At 42.9% G+C, this 19,336-nt stretch overlaps 3 protein-coding genes across 5 annotated transcripts; all 3 read right to left on the bottom strand.

The window, feature by feature from the left end:
• Positions 1-1,536: 1,536 nt before the first annotated feature.
• LOC128305378 (protein A16-like) lies at positions 1,537-2,228 on the bottom strand. The gene is made up of 3 exons (XM_053042783.1): positions 2,099-2,228; positions 1,851-2,030; positions 1,537-1,766 (listed from the first exon to the last, which is right to left on the bottom strand). Exons 1-3 carry the CDS (start codon positions 2,226-2,228, stop codon positions 1,537-1,539), a joined length of 540 nt encoding a protein of 179 aa, XP_052898743.1.
• Positions 2,229-5,045: 2,817 nt separating this feature from the next.
• On the bottom strand, positions 5,046-5,873 carry LOC128305377 (protein A16-like). The gene is made up of 3 exons (XM_053042782.1): positions 5,744-5,873; positions 5,496-5,675; positions 5,046-5,411 (listed from the first exon to the last, which is right to left on the bottom strand). The coding sequence occupies exons 1-3, from the start codon at positions 5,871-5,873 to the stop codon at positions 5,179-5,181; spliced, it is 543 nt and encodes a 180-aa protein (XP_052898742.1). The 3' UTR covers positions 5,046-5,178.
• A 2,537-nt stretch (positions 5,874-8,410) lies between these two features.
• Positions 8,411-16,001, bottom strand: LOC128301885 (85/88 kDa calcium-independent phospholipase A2). Of its 3 annotated transcripts, XM_053038549.1 has the most exons (11): positions 14,215-14,254; positions 13,870-14,071; positions 13,717-13,807; positions 13,463-13,633; positions 13,254-13,388; positions 12,830-12,992; positions 12,257-12,447; positions 11,519-12,123; positions 10,696-11,401; positions 10,496-10,619; positions 8,411-10,423 (listed from the first exon to the last, which is right to left on the bottom strand). In XM_053038549.1, the coding sequence occupies exons 1-11, from the start codon at positions 14,252-14,254 to the stop codon at positions 10,191-10,193; spliced, it is 2,661 nt and encodes an 886-aa protein (XP_052894509.1). In that variant the 3' UTR covers positions 8,411-10,190. The 3 variants fall into 3 exon arrangements, with proteins under 3 accessions (XP_052894509.1, XP_052894507.1, XP_052894508.1); XM_053038547.1 differs by lacking the exon at positions 14,215-14,254 and adding an exon at positions 15,671-16,001 and having other exon boundaries at positions 10,696-12,123; positions 12,812-12,992; XM_053038548.1 differs by lacking the exon at positions 14,215-14,254 and adding an exon at positions 15,671-16,001 and having other exon boundaries at positions 10,696-12,123; positions 12,257-12,432; positions 12,812-12,992.
• Between the last annotated feature and the right edge of the window lie 3,335 nt (positions 16,002-19,336).

Below are 19,336 nucleotides of genomic sequence, written 5' to 3'. Positions count from 1 at the left end.
GCTCTAGATTATCGCTTCACATGTTCTTTATACTCATAATGATCCTCTATTACCATGCATCGGATGGTTTCACCACTATTATTATATCTTAGTATATATTGATTTCAGTTCCTGTCTAACTGTCTGCCTAACTATCGCTTATATTTTTGCTTCCTCTAGGTATCTTTCAACCTTTCTTCTGCCTAAATATTACAATATCTAAAGTAAAAAGCCAAGATGATGATCTCTGAATTGGATAGCGATACTTATTCGTTATCTTCTTTTCCTCCACGAGATAATATTCGAACTGCTATCTCTGATTGTTCCTGAAGGTGACATGTTGCCACTTGTGTACCTCTTTAACCGTACTTGACAATTCCACTTCCAGGTTCACTTAGGTTCTTAGGTTGCTATCTGATGGGAGGATCTCCTCTGTGATTACGAACGAAATCACCGAGAGTCAGTCATTAATCAGGGATCTTAAGAAGAGATGAGTAGGTGAGTATGAAATACTAAAATTGGCTGGTTTATGCCCAAGTGACGCAACCATATATACGCATACCGTAATCTCAATCCTAGAGTTTTGGAAATTTATACAGTAAGAAGTCGAGGATACAGCATAAAAGATTTAAATGTAGCCCACAAATAGAAATTTCCGTTATTCGCTACCACATTGATGCAGCTTTAAGATGTATCTAGCAGTCACAAAACTAAGCAAAAGCAAACTAGCAAAACGAAAACTAAGTGCACTTCTTGGAGTGCAACTCTGGATAAACTCACTAATGGCGAAGCGTTCTCAAAAATTCTAATAAACTCAAGTCTCAAGGCTCTGAGAACATAAAACAAGCTGCAGAAAAATGTAGCTAATAAGACTTCCAGCATAGGGCGAAGATAAACATAGCAAGATAGTTGGACGCGAATGAATCCAACGCGAAAAGATCACTTCCCAAACACACCTCTTTCAATGTAATCTAGAATAGACAACATTTAGTTGTGACCCATGGACAACCCTTCTGGATGTGGCGAGCAATTCCCGATATTCCCCGGTATCCCAGGTTCGTCAATGTCTATGGTGTTCGGTGGCAAACACCCTGCTACCGTGAAAATGCGTTGAAATCATAGCAAGCATAACACCTGACTAGGTCTAAAAACACCACAAGAGACCACTTCAACAAGAATTTAGCGTTATCATAAAAATTTTGCCAAAAAAGAACAGAGCTTTGCTGCAATATATTGAAACGAGCTGGAATTTCGGGTTACTCCACGCAAGACGTTCGAAAATATGCAAGGGTGTGAAGATTTGCTCCAACGTGTATTCGAGCGTAAGATGACCACATTCAGTATAAAGCAGTTTCATTAAAGTCCTACAACAATACACTGGTAAATCAATTAGCTAGCAATACAAGACCAACGTTCATGGGCAAATAGCTTATTGAGAAGGGTTTCGTGAACCTGTTTTAAAATGATTTCTTGCACTAGTTCCAAATTCCTTAGCCTCGCTACATATTTTTACAACACATATCCTTGATCACGACCAACTACTACGTGCCCAAACACTTAATAGTACTCTTCACAGAGGTATGGACGAGCCTTTCCCGAACTGTCGCAGCCATCCAATTTCCAAGTTCCATTTGGGCTCAGTGTGTAACAGCTGTCTGCTTCTATAGTTGTATCGAAAGGTAGGGTTTGTACCGGTAGGTCCGTTGTAATCCACGTTAGCGAGTTACTATCTGCGGCACCCAGGTTAGTAGCCGCTATCCAGTAACGGGTGCGCGCTGAGATCGATTCTGCATCGAAATAGATCAACATAAAGGCGTAGTACGATCAGTACCTTTTGCAGGCGCTACATCTTCGCGCGATGCACTACTTACGCAGCATCGACTCCAAAAATGCCTGCTCCTCGACACTTTCTATGGTGGCCAGACTTTTTCCCTCCTCAATGCAGTTCCGCCAGGCACGGAAGAACGTTCCCACGCCCCGCGTACCGACGCTGTACCGTTTCTTTTTCACGGCAAAATCAGCAGGCAGCAGGAAACGTCCCTTGCGATCAACTGAAAGTAGTGGCAATGTGGTTTATGTAGTGCAATCGATCGATACTATCACCAGAGGATCACCCTACCGATCAGTTTCCTTTGCTGCCCAAGCTCCTTTGACTTCGGGACAGTATCGTCCACACGCTGTAAGGCTAACGATAGGCTGACGAAAATCGCCAGCAGAACCACCGCAACGTTTCTTTGCGCAAGGAACATTTCGTGACTGGCCGTGTAATGTGGAAGGGCTGCAACTCACCTTGACACTGAAAAGCCGACGGTACGATGCACCTTCTTTTATAAGCGCGCTGGGGACATCAAGCGAGAGCAGGACCAATAAGAAAAGCCATGAAGCAAAACTGGTTCCGTTTTTGGGCGATTCTGAAATTGAGGGCGATCGAGATTGAGTATTTTGAAAACCAAAACAAAAAAAACACATCGCATCAGGCAAAACAAAAAAATAAGCTATTGTCAATAAAATGGGACTTCCATTTTCGTTGTTGGAAATGTAATTAGTTTAAATACAAAATGTGGAGCTTATTTATCTTTTCAGTTTGTTAATTCTTCAAATGTTCTAATATGAAAATATGTAAGTTTTCCACCATTTTTTAAAACGTTTTTAACTATTGAATGACAGCCGATACTCTCATCGATTAAGGATATTTTAGACAAACAATTTGCAGCACCTTCAAAAAATAGTTTCTACTTTTAAGAGGTGTGCTTTGGCACTTTTGAGCAGTTGCATTCCATCTGCAATTCAGGTTTGTGTCTGCAACGAGTTCACCGGGAGGTCATTGGTCCCCTTTACCTTTGGTGCAACGTTTTTTGGCAAAAGCCGCTTAGCATACACTCCTCTTTGCCTTCTTGCTTCATCGCTTGTCTCCCGCGTGTCATTCCGTGCCAGAATCGCATCTCGTTCTGCATTTCCGCAAACGGCTCCAATTCGATCGGAAACTCGTTTTCGGTGCCATGATTTGGGGCTGTAGTTAACTGTTTTCTGAAAAGCTACAAAAATAAAGAATAAACCCCCACTAAAGCCGTACGGGGCAGAAATACGGGACCACAGCGGGTCAATGTACCGACATTAAAAACCGAAGAGAGAAAAGACAGAGGTGCAGCGGCGGCGGAAGTCGCAAAGGACACTATAAAAAATTGTGCACACGAAAGTAATGCTTTCATTTCTGGTTCGTCCGTTGCATCGAACGATCGTCTCTTTCGAGGTTTCGGAGCAGATTACAAAGGATCACAAGTGGTTGGTGGTGATTTGTGTGTTACAAACGTTAAAGGGTGTTACAAACGCTGGTGACCGTTGCTTTTACAACGGGATGTCGTTCTATAAGCCACTGTTCTCCTCGCTCGTGGCGGTGCTGTTCGTTCTGTCGCAGGCAGCAGCTGCCACAATACCTGACACCGTTAAAACTAAGCCGGCCGAAACAAACGTTGCACGAGGTGGCGGCGGCGACGGTGGTGGTGGTAAGTGTAACGTTTAGGTGTGACCCAAGCGTGAGTTAATGTATTTAACTATCAAAACCAGAATTTGCGCTAGGTTTTAACCGAGAAAACCTTCATTGGACTGTTTGAGTTTATATACTACTCACACATCATCAAATTTTACACTGATTCCAACTCCATTTACTCCAGCAGCTCTAGCTGTCCCATTAAACTCCCCTCCCAATCTCTTCAGGTGTGGCAAATGTCAGCTCTTTATCTGCCCAAGAAGATCCCTCCAATGAATCTAATAACCCCGCATCATATTCCCCTATTTTGGTTGGTGAATTTAAGAACCTCGAGACAAAAACTTCCAAAAATCCTCGTACTTTGAGGATTCGTCGTAAGATATCGAAAATCCTTGAACAAATCCTTGAGCAACACTAAACTTCTCACGACTGCTGAGTATCTGGCCATACACCTTGGCCATACCCAAGCTAGATAACATCTTACCTTTGCAAACAACCAATCTTATCACAATTTCCTTTGTGATATGGAAAGGCCTAGACATCAGTCACGATCAGAGGACTCCTCTCATGCCTAAGAATTGATCACACTAATACTACACAACAACCCTCCTTTTGTGTATGTGTTTCCTGTTTCCTATCAACATAAATCATCTTTTCACACGTTCTGTTGTATCTTGTAATACAATCGTTTATTATATATTATTATCAACAATGCAAGACGTCTCACTCCGAAAACCTGCAACTAAGAAAAGCACGCGTCTCACAAGTGTCGCCACTGAACTGCTACCCAGTTGACAGTTCTCCCCGTTTACACTGCGGTGTTCACGGCTCCAACACGTTTCGTACCATGTCACCCACAATTTTGGTGACGCATTATGTTCCCATGTTCCCGTCATATATGGGTGACGCTCTAGTGCACTTAGAATAAAGTATTTGTTAGGGATATATAGAACGCCTAGAGGGTAGGCAATAAACTGATACGGTTAGCGCCACCTAGGAATAAGAATAAGTACTACGTCATGAAATAGGACAGGATAATTTCTTGGTAACTGGGCAAAATGGCGGATTCAAAATTATAAACAATTACTATCTAAACATCACTAATTCAACAACACCATGGGTAGTGTCTATCCATAGTGTTTGAACAAACCAGTTAGTCAACAGCAAGATTTTGAAGTTTATCCTTTAACCACTCAACTGTCAGCTCTATTGTGAGTCCTGGTAACGGGTAACGAACAATAGACACATAGCAGTGCTTTCTACGGGAGAACGATCTAAGTCCTGTCGTGTGAGGCCGAGGAGACTTGTTTTAAGATAGTCATTCAATGATTATCTGTTAATGTATGTTTTCTACAGTGTTATGAAAACCCATAATAAGTATATTTAAAGTCATTTCCCAAAGCAATAAGTACAAAATTGTCGATTCTCTGGGATTTACCCAAAAACGGTTCACATGTTACCTTTAAAACATTAACTCAATCAGCTCAAATCTTCTAACAATACTCAATCACACCTGTTGTCTATAACAACAGATCAGAATTGTATTTAGCTAGCAATACAAGACCAACGCGCATGGGTAAATAGTTTATTGAGAAGGGTTTCGTGAACCTGTTTTAAAATGATTTCTTGTACTAGTTCCAAATTCCTAAGCTCGCTACATAGTTTTGCAACACATATCCTTGATCACGACCATCTATTACGTGCCCAAACACTTAATAGTACTCTTCACAGAGGTATGGACGAGTCTTTTCCGAACTGTCGCAGCCATGCATTTTCCAATTTCCAGATGGACTCAGTGTATAACAGCTGTCAGGTTCAGGTTCAGGCTCAGGGTCCGGTGCAGTTTGTACCGGTAGGTCCGTTGTAATCCATGTGTACATGTTAGGATCTGCTGCACCCAGGTTAGTAGCCGCTATCCAGTAACGGGTGCGCGCTGAAATCGCTTCTGCATCGAAATAGATCAACAGAAAGGCGTAGTACGATCAGTACCTTTCGCAGGCGCTACATCTTCGCGCGTTGCACTACTTACGTAGCATCGACTCCAAAAATGCCTGCTCCTCCGCACTTTCTATGGTGGCCAGACTTTTTCCCTCCTCAATGCAGTTCCGCCAGGCTCGGAAGAACGTTCCCACACCCCGCGTACCGACGCTGTACCGTTTCTTTTTCACGGCAAAATCAGCAGGCAGCAGGAAACGTCCCTTGCGATCAACTGAAAGTAGTGGCAATGTGGTTTATGTAGTGCAATCGATCGATACTATCACCAGAGGATCACCCTACCGATCAGTTTCGTTTGCTGCCCAAGCTCCTTTGACTTCGGGACAGTATCGTCCACACGCTGTAAGGCTAACGATAGGCTGACGAAAATCGCCAGCAGAACCACCGCAACGTTTCTTTGCGCAAGGAACATTTCGTGACTGGCCGTGTAATGTGGAAGGGCTGCAACTCACCTTGACACTGAAAAGCCGACGGTACGATGCACCTTCTTTTATAAGCGCGCTGGGGACATCAAGCGAGAGCAGGACCAATAAGAAAAGCCATGAAGCAAAACTGGTTCCGTTTTTGGGCGATTCTGAAATTGAGGGCGATCGAGATTGAGGATTTTGAAAACCAAAACAAAAAAAAACACATCGCATCAGGTAAAACAAAAAAATAAGCTATTGTTGATAAAATGGGACTACCATTTTCGTTGTTCGAAATTTAATTAGTTTAAATACAAAATTTGGGGCATATTTATCTTGTCAGTTTGTTAATTCTTTAAATGTTCTGCTATGAAAATATGTAAGTTTTCCACCATTTTTTAAAAAGTTTTTAACTATTGAATGACAGCCGATACTCTCATCGATTAAGGATATTTTAGACAAACAATTTGCTGCACCTTCAAAAAATAGTTTCTACTTTTAAGAGGTGTGCTTTGGCACTTTTGAGCAGTTGCATTCCATCTGCAATTCAGGTTTGTGTCTGCAACGAGTTCACCGGGAGGTCATTGGTCCCCTTTACCTTTGGTGCAACGTTTTTTGGCAAAAGCCGCTTAGCATACACTCCTCTTTGCCTTCTTGCTTCATCAGTTGTCTCCCGCGTGTCATTCCGTGCCAGAATCGCATCTCGTTCTGCATTTCCGCAAACGGCTCCAATTCGATCGGAAACTCGTTTTCGGTGCCATGATTTGGGGCTGTAGTTAACTGTTTTCTGAAAAGCTACAAAAATAAAGAATAAACCCCCACTAAAGCCGTACGGGGCAGAAATACGGGACCACAGCGGGTCAATGTACCAACATTAAAAACCGAAGAGAGAAAAGACAGAGGTGCAGCGGCGGCGGAAGTCGCAAAGGACACTATAAAAAATTGTGCACACGAAAGTAATGCTTTCATTTCTGGTTCGTCCGTTGCATCGAACGATCGTCTCTTTCGGGGTTTCGGAGCAGATCGCAAAGGATCACAAGTGGTTGGTGGTGATTTGTGTGTTATAAACGTGAAAGGGTGTTACAAACGCTGGTGACCGTTGCTTTTTACAACGGGATGTCGTTCTATAAGCCCCTGTTCTCCTCGCTCGTGGCTGTGCTGTTCGTTCTGTCGCAGGCAGCAGCTTCCACAATACCGGAGACCGTTAAAGCTAAGCCGGCCGAAACAAACGTAGCACGAGGTGGCGGCGGCGACGGTGGTGGTGGTAAGTGTAACGTTTAGGTGTGACCCAAGCGTGAGTTAATGTATTTAACTATCAAAACATCAAATATTCATTGAACTGTTTGAGTTCAAATACTCCTCACACATCATCAAATTTTACACTGATTCCAACTCCATTTACTCCAGCAGGTCTAGCTGTCCCATTAAACTCCCCTCCCAATCTCTTCCGGTGTGGCAAATGTCAGCTCTTTATCTGCCCAAGAAGATCCCTCCAATGAATCCAATAACCCCGCATCATATTCCCTGACTTTGGTTGATGAATTTAAGAACCTCGTGACAAAAACTTCCAAAAATCCTCGTACTTTGAGGATTCGTCGTAAGATATCGAAAATCCTTGAACAAATCCTTGAGCAACACTAAACTTCTCACGACTTTAACAATGCTCAACTTTACATATCTTCAAAAGAATTACCGAATGGAGCGTCAAAAGCTCAAATCTCCCTCAAAACAAAACATAAATGTTAATGTATTTAACACGGTTTCTTGAACAGCGGTAAACAACTTTCCCGTCAATGGACTTCCGCCACTAACTTACAGCACGAAAACATATACATTCAACAACACCGGGTCAACATTCTTCCAAGCTTGGTATAATTGTCGCTCAATGGGACAACGATTGGCTTCGATTGAAAATTTTCAGGACCTTCAGGCGTACAGGGATCAAATCTGTAAGAACCGAACAATTCCTGTGTTACTTATTAGATAAAGACGAATAATAGTAATATATATTCCTCTTTTGATCATCCCTCTATAGCACCGTTTGAAACTTACGATACAGCGTACTGGATAGCAGCAACAAATCTTGGGGCCCGCCATGACGAGCGCGGCAATTTCTATTGGATTACAAATGACAGACCGGTCGGGTATCTAAACGGATTCCAAAACTGGATCGATGGTGTTATACCGAACGATAAGGACGTGTGTGTGTCAACATACCTTCCCAGTGCGATGTGGGTTTACGGTTCGTGCGATTCTGTTATTTCATACGCATGCGAAATATCACAGGATGTCTGATCACTTCCCGACGGATATAAATTGGTTAGTACACGTGTTCGACGGGACGGTAGCTCCATTATGAATAAGTTTAGTTTTGGCGAAAGCTTTTTAAAGAATAAAATAATAAAACAGTGAATTGAAGCAAATGTTGTTTTCTAGTCTAATACCTACGGTAAGTATTTAAGGGATGAAATGTTAGATAATGAGATTTTCTTCGAGAACTTGTACGCAATCTTAAACCCACCAAACGAGCAACGGAATTTGAATACTTTTCTCACGCACCGGTCACATTTATTTGATATTGCATACACCATTTGTCCAACAATTCATTAAAATATGCCATTTCGCTTCTGCTTTTTTGTGTGTTTGTTTGTTTGTTTATAGCAACACGACACATTGTTACGATTGTTTCGTACAATTACGTTAAAATAGGTCAACGTCCAATCGGAGAAAAATGGATTACAAAATACGCGTGGGGATTGCGAAACATGTACGCAGGGGCCCCGGCCTCCTAAACGCGGTATATGCACAAACGTTTTTAATCCGATTTTTATTTTAAACAACGACAAGATATTTTATCCAATTCAGTTTTTTTTTCAACAAGCGTTTGTATTGTTAAGTGTGTTTGTTTCTTCTTATTGTAATGACTCTAACAACAAAACAGTAGCCCAATTGGTCTAATTTGTTTGTCAATTGTAAAACGTGAGATGCGCAAGCACATGTTTCGCTAGGAAGATTGTAACGCAATGTTACGCGTTTTTCTTTTCGTCACATCGATTGGAACGTTTTGCTGGAAGAAGCATGCTCTTCTACACCGATATACTTATCTACTGCTACACGATCAACAGATAAACAATAAACAACATAAATAGGTTACAAAGTATTCGGGTGCGTATTGATTCCCAGAATTAAAATTGATTCAACATCGAATTGGATCGTTATGCATCGCTACTTGTTGGAACTCTACAGTACGTACATGTTTGGTGGGCTTCTTCTTCGCAATGATACATCTCAAACGTTTTGTTCAAGTTTGCCTTTGCGTACTGTTTGTATAGGTTTGTGTGCATCTGCTTTCAAAATAATATACAAAAAACCCCGATTTGAGTCGAACGAATAAATGGCAAAACGAAATCTTTGCCAAACTACATTCTGTTTTCTACCCCGTACACCAGTGCTGTAGTACGATCGCAACAGTTAATCCCCATCTTAAACGATTAATGACAACAACACACAGTGAAACGGTTCCATTTTGCAGATAGAGAACTCGATTAGCCGCAAGCGCGCACGATGATCACAATTTAAATATGTTGACGTACACAATGGTAATCGTACCTGATGTAATGTCCGTGACGCATTATATCAGGTATGTCCGCGGTGAAAGGTATTTTTGGTTCATCTCACTTATTGAACTTCTGCTGCTGTTTGCTCTTTTCCCTTCCTTCTCCCCTAAAATCCAATATCCAGCAAGTGCGGCTTTATAATATTTATGTTACTTTTTACGTTTTCTTTTGCCTTACTAATTCGAGGTTACTTTCGATGCGATTTTCATTTGTCAGCTCGTTTGTATCGGCTATTGGGCAACTATTTCTTTTGCTCTCTCCTGCCTAATAATCTATCCATAAATTGTTCGTTTTGCTAAAGATATTGTCAACAATTCAGTACGATGTTTGGGAACAACGAAGAAAACCTGTGGTGAGGCAAACGTGACGAACAGTGCTTTCCGCTCTGTCTCTCGCTTTCTCTCTATCTCTCATGTACATCATCTTTCTTTTATCAAAAAAGCAAAATTTGTCACTATCAGGAATGTTCGTGCTTTCACGCCAAAAAGGTGGAACAGCGAGAGAGAATAAGGAGAGTTGAAGCAATTCCTGTTTTGCTTTGCCTAAACTCTATTTGCATTTTTTTGCATGGGTGGGCCGTATCATCTTGAAGGTGGTTAGGATTGGGTGCGAATACGGAGAAGGTAAGTAGATGTAGTACTTGCTTATACTTTCTTGTTCGTTTTTTTTTTTCTTTACAGCCTTCGGCTCGGTTACTGCTTACTGCTGCTACTTGAGCAGATTGATCAGCTCTATCACCTGCTTCCGGTTGCTGTGCATGTATGCTTTCGCCTCCCACAGCATATTAATTAGTGGTTCATCAATCTTTTCATCCATCGCTATATCGTCCGACATCTGGGGATTGAAGCGGAAGTACGGTATGCCAATCATGCTACACCATGCCCTGGCCCGGTCCACCACCCGACCGTCGGATGCGGTGGCTTGATCTACCAGCAGGGTACCTGAAGGTTTTACAGCAGTTTGCTTGTAATTAACAGCTTCCATAAAAAGAACTCAAGCGATATACTACTTACTGATAGTGGAAATTCCGTACGCCAATTTGGCCGTGTCCCATATGCTATCCGGACGGAACACATCAATTTCCTTCAAATCCACCACGGGTGTTAATCCAGTGCCGAGTGAAACTACAACCGACACCTGCACGAAAAGCAAAAACAACGATTAATTCAAATTGGTTTCCTGGAAAATTTTCCCTTCCTTCCAATTCACTTACCGGAACTGCTTCGGCAGCCCGACCAATATGGTGCAGGGCAGCGTTCAACTCGTGGATCTCCGTCATGGCGTCCAGCGTCGGATTGTTCGCAATCAATCCTCCATCAAGGAAACGGCCAAACGCACGGAAGTAGGACGGTGCGGCACCGGTTGCACGGGCCGCACGCCACACCAGCTGCTCACTGGGCGGTGGCGGTGGTTGACCACGATTGTTCGAGGGCGTTACGATACCGAGAATGTCACTGGCCGCCTCGTAGTTGCGGAAGAGGTGCAAATTTACCGGCTTCCGGTCGGCCATCACACCAGTCACCATCAACCGTGGGTGCTTGATGTCCGACATGACGGTAAACTCACCCAACTGTTCCTTCAGTACCGTCTCGAGCGGATCGCTCGGATACGGGCGCGAACCGACGAACGCTTGATCCTTCATGCGCAGATACAAACACATGCACTGTTTCATCGTTTTGCCACAGCCTAACGCGAGTGCCAGTATGCCACCGGTGCTCGTACCAGCGATCCAATCAAACAGATGCACGATAGGTGTCTGGGAGAGGTTTTCTATCTCCAACAGCATTTGTGCCAATACCAACCCCCTAATACCGCCACCATCTAGGCAAAGTAAACGACCCCGGCCACCGTACGATTCACCGCTAGTTCCGGGTTCACATGCCGAGCGTGGTCTAGACTCCGTCCGGCTTCCACCACCGCTGGAACATTCTCCCGCTGGACTTTTGGATGCTTCCGCACCGGCAATCTCGTCCGTTAGCATCGGTTCATCGCCCACATCAAAGTCTCCGAGCAGATTGGTGCAACCCTTCAGCGACGAAGTGGTCGACGTGGGAGAGGTTGGCTTGGAGGCCGCCTCTACCTTATTCGTAAACATCGACAGCAACGCATCCATCATGCTGGCCCCCTTCCGTTCCTGGCTGACATCTATCGTTTTGACCTCGCGCCTTTCGCGCTCCTCCGGAATGCTAGCCCGTATCGTGCTCGATATGAGGCTTGGCACACTGTTCCGATGCGATTTGGTGGTCGTACGGGCCAACACGTGCTGGATTTGTTCCCGTTGCTCCGAGGTTTCCGGTTGTGCGGGTGGAATACCATTATAGGTAGCACCGGACGCACATCCCGGCGGGCATTTGTTGGCAACCTTCTCCGAGCACCGTTTTGCCCCAACCGAGTGTAAGATGTACAGTATCATCGAATCCTTCGAACCACTATCATCCTTGCCGACCATGTGGCGTGGTGTTTTACCGTCCTTGTTTGGTTTGTTAAAGTCAGCGCCGAACACCACCAAACACTGCACGATCGGGATTAGTTTCTTCTCCACCGCAATGTGCAGTGGCGTGTTGCCCGAGTTGTCGACTACGTCGATCTCCGCATCGTGCGCTAACAACGCAACTACACATTCCAACCGGTCACGTGCAACCTGCAAGAGGAATTAATTTAATTGAAATGTTTACATTTTAACTCTGTTTGCTTAATTGTAATATTAAAGAAATATGCAAACAAAAAAGCAATGCAATGAAACTTGCGTTTAACTCAACAGCAACATCACTCACCATTACGTGCAGCGGTGTTTGGCCGTTAAAGTTTACTAAATTCACGTCACAGCCGCGTTCTATTAGCGAGCTCAGTACCTCCCGGCTCGAGCTCCAGTGCAGCGGTGTGCCACCGTGTTTCATGTCCTGCGTGAACAGTTTATTTGGATTGCTGACAAGAAAATCAGCTACATTACCTGTAGAAGAAGGTTCTACGTCGATTATATCCAATTGATGTAATTTTAAATGGAAGCCAAAAATAAGCAAATATCGTTTTGACATATTTAATGTAGCAGCATTTAAATATAGAACAGTATTGCAAAAAAAAATAAAAAAGGGAGAAAGAAAATAAATAAATGAAAAATTAAAATAATGTGCTGCAGCAATGTTTGCGCAAAGAACGACACACAGACAAATCGTGCTAGTTATGGAACACTAAGGTAACACTTGCCATCAGTGCAGGCTTTTGTGAAAGAAGAAATAGAAACATAGAAACAGAACGAAATCATTTGTAAATGAAACTAATGTTCAGTTGTGAGTGCCTAGTGCCCAGTGTCTTTCGGGCACACTACTTACTCGATGGAATGGTTTTGCTGTAGGACGTACCAGCACCGCGGGCCATTTTGTTTGTATCGGCCCCGGCCAACAGTAACGCCTTCACGCAGTCCGGTTTATCGGCCAAACAGGACAGATGCAGCGGTGTATAACCATCGGTATTGCAATGGTTTAGGTTCGAGGTACTTTTTGCTGTTAACAGCTGCAAATAAACAAAACGGCAAGGTTATCAGTTCCATTTGCTACTTAAAGGGTGCCGCAATTTTAGTAATCTCGCAATAATTACTAATCTCAAATCTGAACCGAGATCCAACCGATCCTAGATTTACGTTTGAGATTAACATCCAAAAGGGAATCCATTGCCCAACACTAGTATCAATTGCCACGAATATCTCATTCGGTTCAATCTTATCTATTGCAAACCCCTGTATTTATAATAAAGCGAAGATTACGTGTTACCTACATTTATCATTTCTTTAGTCGTACTAGCCGCAAAGTGAAACACAGAGTTGCTGTTCTTATCCAGATGCTCCAAGTTGCATTGATTCGATTGTACCAACACCTTCACAAACTCAATGTTGTTCGCCTTAACGGCAACCTGCAAACAACGAGAAATAAGATCAATTTTATACTAGTACATAGAGGGAAGAGTTAAACTTTAAACTAGTTTACCTGCAGTGGAGTCATCATGTCGGAATATTCGGCATAGTCGAGAAAATCGATAATACTAGGGTTCGATACGTAGTCGGTTAGATTGTAAAAAGCAACAACATGTGCCAGGGACCAGGAAGGGTTTTCAATCAGCACATCACAAAGTTTCTGCAAACCGTTTATATTATACATCTACAAAAGAGGGAAAGAAGGTATACCATTATGCATCATTGCCTGCGTTGCCGCAACACGTTTGAGAGGGAAACCAAACTTACCTCGCGAACAATTTTTACTAATTCCGGCAGACGTTGATGGAAGGCTTCAAATTTTTCCTCCGCTGCCGCTTGTGTTGGTGCCCGGTACAAGCTGCAAATATATTACAATCCTGTTAGTCAGGTGCTAAGTCTTCTCGTTAAGATCACACTCACCTGTAGGACGTGTTGATCGTTTCCGAGTGAGGCCGTTCCAGAATGATTTCGTACACCAGCTTTTTGTCGGGCGCGTTCGGGTTCGGTGCAAACAGTCGCATCGATTCATTTCGCTGCAGTACTTGCAGGTTGATGTAGGACTCATTTTTCACCTCTTGCACCTTGTTGGGCGGCACGTCACCGCCTAACAGCCGCTGGATTACTGTTCAGTTATTTGTGTACATGCGGATGTGGTGAAAAAAGAGATTACAAGATAAGAACAAAATTTGAAGAGAAAATTATGATTAGCCTAATAATGCTATACATCGCGTCCTACGAACAATAGAGCTACGGAAGAGTGTGTACCTAAACCGGATGCCAGTGCACCGATCCCGAGCCAAGCCATTTGCATTTAGTGGTACACGCTACTTCGGAATGGTTGTTTGATCCCACGCGTTGCAGCAGTGGATTATTACTGAGCAGTATGTACAAGGATTACGGGGAAGACACTTTGAGGGAACATTTTCAGGAAGGCTAAACACAACACTTAACTAAACGGCGGTCCGTGTAGTTGGGATGGTAATCGATAATCGGTAGGGAACAATAGGAAGGAGTTGTTTTAAAGTTAACAATGCAACGTAGCGACACTTGTAGGAACTGAAACGAGTACAAATCATGAGTGAAAATATGGCAAAATACCCAGAGGTCATATAGTCAAACACACAATTGCACACAACCGCTACTACATTGAACACCGATCAGCACCAGAAATTGTTTAACCAAGCAACCAAAAGCAAAATGCCAACTGCGATTCGAAGATGAAACCGTATCTAGCAACCATATGTACGTTGTCAACCGTGAAGTATTATGACGCGCGCGTCGAGCCAGAACGTGAACAGGGATGAATAATATGAAAGTAAAACCAAGATCAAACTGTTCCGGTCAAGGGTGAGTGCTAAACCGCGACACATGTACGCACTGTATCTGTCCATCTGATAGTATCGAACTAGAGAGATTGTTTAATTGTAGCGCTATAGACTTCGTTTCCGAATACAAATGTGTTGAACTGATACAAGCGCAGCGACAATATTTTTATCTTATTCTATCGTTCTAAAAGCTTATGAAAGCTTCAAATACCTTGAATAAAATCTCTTTCCACGATTGGAGGGTTTTTCCACAGCCCTACGAAGCAAAGATCAAAGCAACATCGTTTTATTAGGGATGCAAACTTTCGCTCATTATTATTGCGAGGATTTGTAGCACGCGGGCAGAAGTGCGCACAAACTCATCGGAGAGAAGTGGCGCCTTGCCACTAGGGAACAAACCATGCTTCGTCAATCGATATAAGGGCGAGCAAAAGAAGAAAAACAAAAAAAACAATCGCGAGACAAACATTTTCGTTTTCGTTTCCAGCACGATTGTGACGGCTCATTCTGATGTTGTTGACCCTCTTTCTGCGCCACTTGTGCTCACTACTTTCTTTGCCGTAACTTAACTTCCACCTCGGAGCTTTACTTTGTTTCAGAAAGATTTATGATGAGCTGGTGGTTTAGTCAATACATTCTTACGGACTTTGTATGAACTGTTAGCTTTGAAGGGGATTAATTCATGCTGTCACGTTTCCACCAATCTCAAACGATATCACTGCTCACATACCCCCCGGGTCTGGAGAGGGTTAAACACACTTTCCACAGCACGACACACAGTCCTGGTGTGAAAACCGGGGGTTTCCGGGCCATCCGGACATTCCGGGAATGTTTGATGGCAGGCATTTACACTAAAACGAAGAAAAAATCAAACATTCTCCACAAGCTCCACTCACCATTCAACATCGCTTCTGCTTTGCGGTCGAATACGGCGGCTCCTTTGTTTTTTTTCTACGTCTTTCTAACCCACAAGACTAAATCCCACCCGATTGCATCAGCACACTGTCGATTAACGGGCTGTAGTACTACTACTGAGATGCTGAAATTACGTAGCGCGAGCTAACGGATGCTGCAACGAACTGCCGGGAAGCAGAACAGGCTGACCTTCGGCACTGTATCATCCGTTCTACAGATGTTTTTCTTTCCTGTCGCTTTGGCTATGACTAATAGATTAGAATTTTCACGTACGTTTGCGTTTTGACGACACTTGACAGCAAAGGGAGGAATTCGAGGAACACAAGAAAAAAAAACAATCAACAACCAACTGTTTGTTAACTGAATTGTTTAACTATATGCAATGGTACAAAGTTTTTAAACTGTTGTAAGATTTGTACACATTGAATAATACATTTAAAAAGCTATAAGTTAATGAATATTGCTAACAAATCCCGGATGAAATAGTTTGTTTACAAATTATTTGATAAGGAGGTGGTCTCACTCAATACAAATCCGGTACAGTTTGACAGTTTCGCGATTATAGTTTATTTTCTCTAAAAATTTTGTCCTAAATGAGATTGAAAATGATGCAGAATTGTTTTAAATAAATCATTTCAAATGTGTTCAAGTTTTCCATCCATTTTTATTTAAATAATACCGTATAATCGTAGCCTTTTCCCAGGAGGATTGGCATGCAACTGTCAGACGCGCATGCAATTTGATGACAGGCACACGTGTTGACCAGCCTTCCGTCGGGGTTTGTTTACAACCTCGGTTGACACATGTGCGCTCGAGATTTTCCCGCAAAAATTCAAACTTTACTGCACACACGTTTTTGACCCAAGGCAACCCATAAATTGTTAACTTTATCTTATTTAAAGCTTATTTCTGTGCAGTTTATGATTCATATTTTCTAAAATGTAGTTGTGACTGTTTGGCTGCGATTGCCTAATTGCTAGACGGGTTTGTTTGGAAAATTTCATAATTAAACTTTGAGAGGCTCCCTCTTTAAGATGCTTCAAGCAACTATGAGTGACTGTTTTCTTGGACTGGTTCTTTGTTTGCCCTTGGAGGGCATTTTTATCTCAAGACTAAGTACAAGGCAAGCTCGTAAAGTTAATAATTGCATACTTTTAGGAGTTTTGCTCGTTGCGAAGACAACAGTTGTGGCCCTTAACAATCGATATCATTTTTTAGGAAGGTTTTTGGTTTATTTCATTCTACTTTGGGTCCGTTAGACCATGAGTGTATTCCTGTTTTAGTTGGAATATTTTGTAGATACTAAATACATTTCGAAAGCGCAGGACTTGAAATGGTTACGTGAATCATTGCTTTTCCGCCAATTACTTCCGCCAGCACGTTTATTATACTGTAATATGTTATTTTTAAACTAAATAACTCAAGTTGTTGAAAATATTCTCATCTATAATACCAGCACATTAACGCCTAGCAGTGCGGTAATCATAATCCAGCAAATGGTGTGTGGGGAACATATTTTGTTGAAGCAACTATTGAATAATAATACTTATTGAAGGTTTGCTGTAGTACGATCATTCGGATCATTCGCTCACCGTACTCACTCTTCGCCGTACTGGTTAGATAATCGCTTATAATAGGTAAAATAAATATCAAACGGCATGCCGGCAGGGTGTTTTTTTCCGCTTCTTCCCAAGATGTACACGCGCTTTTCTCCCAGCCACTTAGAAAGCCGGTCCCCATACAGCACAGGGCACCCGTTGCCGTTGGTTGCGTGCGAAGGGTACCACTACTAGGCCCAGCGCGAACCGCCGAGATGTGTGACCCGACGGTGAGCCACCGAGCAATCGGTATAGAAGTGTGCGTCAGGTGTGCCTGTTCACAACCCGGTCCGATGCGCATACTAATAAGGATTTTGTGTAATAAATCATTATTTGATCAACCGAGCTGGCTTCAATGAATTTGGTGAAAAGTCAATATTTGAGAATGATGCGCGATTTCGGTGCGGTTTGTATCCGCCCGTCCGCCCGGAAAGAGTACGGAAAGGAGTGGATCATGGGGCAGGGCGGGAGGCTGTTGCCGGGAAGCCGGAATATGTGAGTGCGTACGTTAGCGCACGATTTCGTCATGCAGGTGTCGATCGACGAAGGGACGCACGGATCGTGCGATGGAATGGAAAAGGGCCCGTTTTAACGTGGAAGAGCCAAGCCGAGAGAGCGCATGCTGGTTTTATGTGTCTGGTTTTCGATTACGAGCTTGCGAGGGTTGTGATTAATCAACCAATCGATGTTATCCACAGTTTTGCGTGCTTTTTTTGGTGAAGATGCACCGCGGATTGCGTTTCACCGTAATTGACTTAACGTTCAAAATATTTATGATCGCTAATCCATTGAAATATAGCAGAAATAAAAGGTATCATTGGTTGCATATTGTGACATTTGTTCGGCATTGCCACATAAATTACATAATGTGGCCGAGACCTTGAATGAGTCAGAGAAATTTTGTTCGATGCCTAGAGTTTTGCGTAACTGAAACACTCCCACAAATAAAAGTGCATTTCATCAGTTTATGCACAAGCTACACTGGTGGGCATAAATATATAAACGCGCATTTTTACAACACCAAGCCGTTGATTTTATTGTGCCTCGGGTGCCGAACACTACCTTTTCTGGAAATGCTATTAAATATGATAAAGTTATAATCGTATATAATTTTCCGTGATGCCTATTTGGAAGTTACATTTCTAGTGTTCAAAGATAATTGAAAACCCAAATGCGAGCCATTTCGAATGATTACGATGATAATTCGCCAAAGTGTTCTACCATTACACTTATTACCACCAGTGTATTTGAAATTTCGTAACCAACCACTGCACCACTTGCTTGGTAACAACTGTCTTCCATCATCCGCATGTTTGAACAGGTTTGTAGTAAAAACAAAAACATGTTTTAATTATGTTTTGGCTGTAATATTTCGAGCAAATCCATTTGCACACAGGTCATCCCTCGGACACTGACCCAATTAGTGTGCGGTTGTATTGTGTTTGACGACGTGATTTACCATCTAGTTCCCTAATCTACTCCCTCACATTAGGAAACCGTAGTCAGACAGTGAAACCGTGCACGTGAAACCATTAAAACGATGTTACATGCATTTTTCTGCCAACGAAATTCCACACCACACGCACCACACAAAAGGTTACGCGTGGGGGCACGAAACAGGTTTTTGTAAGTCATGCCTTTGGTCTTTTATGTGTGAATTTTTTCTCAATTGTTGTCAAACGAAGTTTCATTCCCAACTTTTTAATTCTAATCACTGACCATCCCTTACCATTATTCACCCGCAGCTGCAGTGGAACTAGTGCAACGACCCGAATCTTGATAGCCGATCTAGCCGGTCGGTCGGGATTTTGTTTAACAATAAATCAGTACAAGCGAAAGGGAGTGCGTACAAGCGTAAATTGCGTAACAGGTTGTCCGGTGCCGAAAAAAAAAACCCAGCTCCAATTTCGCCCGGTTTCGTGGTGCTATCCGGCCCAAGGTCGACACTCAGCCACACTGTCCGGTTTGGCACTGCTGTTACGCTGTTACGGAGAAATCGAAATACATATCCGACAATTATCTTGTCCGTCGGTTGGGGTATTTCTTTTT

This window comes from Anopheles moucheti, chromosome 3 (assembly GCF_943734755.1).
Source record: "Anopheles moucheti chromosome 3, idAnoMoucSN_F20_07, whole genome shotgun sequence".
NCBI classification, from domain to species: domain Eukaryota; kingdom Metazoa; phylum Arthropoda; class Insecta; order Diptera; family Culicidae; genus Anopheles; species Anopheles moucheti.
This window is presented reverse-complemented; position numbering and strand designations above follow the sequence as displayed.

Coding starts and splice junctions, on each gene's coding strand:
- LOC128305378 (XM_053042783.1), bottom strand. CDS start 2,228: ATGTTCCTTGCGCAAAGAAACGTTGCGGTGGTTCTGCTGGCGATTTTC. Junction 2,031..2,098: donor GCAGCAAAGGAAACTGATCG/GTAGGGTGATCC, acceptor CACTACTTTCAG/TTGATCGCAAGGGACGTTTC. Junction 1,767..1,850: donor ATTTTTGGAGTCGATGCTGC/GTAAGTAGTGCA, acceptor ATTTCGATGCAG/AATCGATCTCAGCGCGCACC.
- LOC128305377 (XM_053042782.1), bottom strand. CDS start 5,873: ATGTTCCTTGCGCAAAGAAACGTTGCGGTGGTTCTGCTGGCGATTTTC. Junction 5,676..5,743: donor GCAGCAAACGAAACTGATCG/GTAGGGTGATCC, acceptor CACTACTTTCAG/TTGATCGCAAGGGACGTTTC. Junction 5,412..5,495: donor ATTTTTGGAGTCGATGCTAC/GTAAGTAGTGCA, acceptor ATTTCGATGCAG/AAGCGATTTCAGCGCGCACC.
- LOC128301885 (XM_053038547.1), bottom strand. Junction 12,448..12,811: donor CAGCAAAACCATTCCATCGA/GTAAGTAGTGTG, acceptor TAATCGACGTAG/AACCTTCTTCTACAGGTAAT. Junction 10,620..10,695: donor GGGCTGCCGAAGCAGTTCCG/GTAAGTGAATTG, acceptor CTTTTCGTGCAG/GTGTCGGTTGTAGTTTCACT.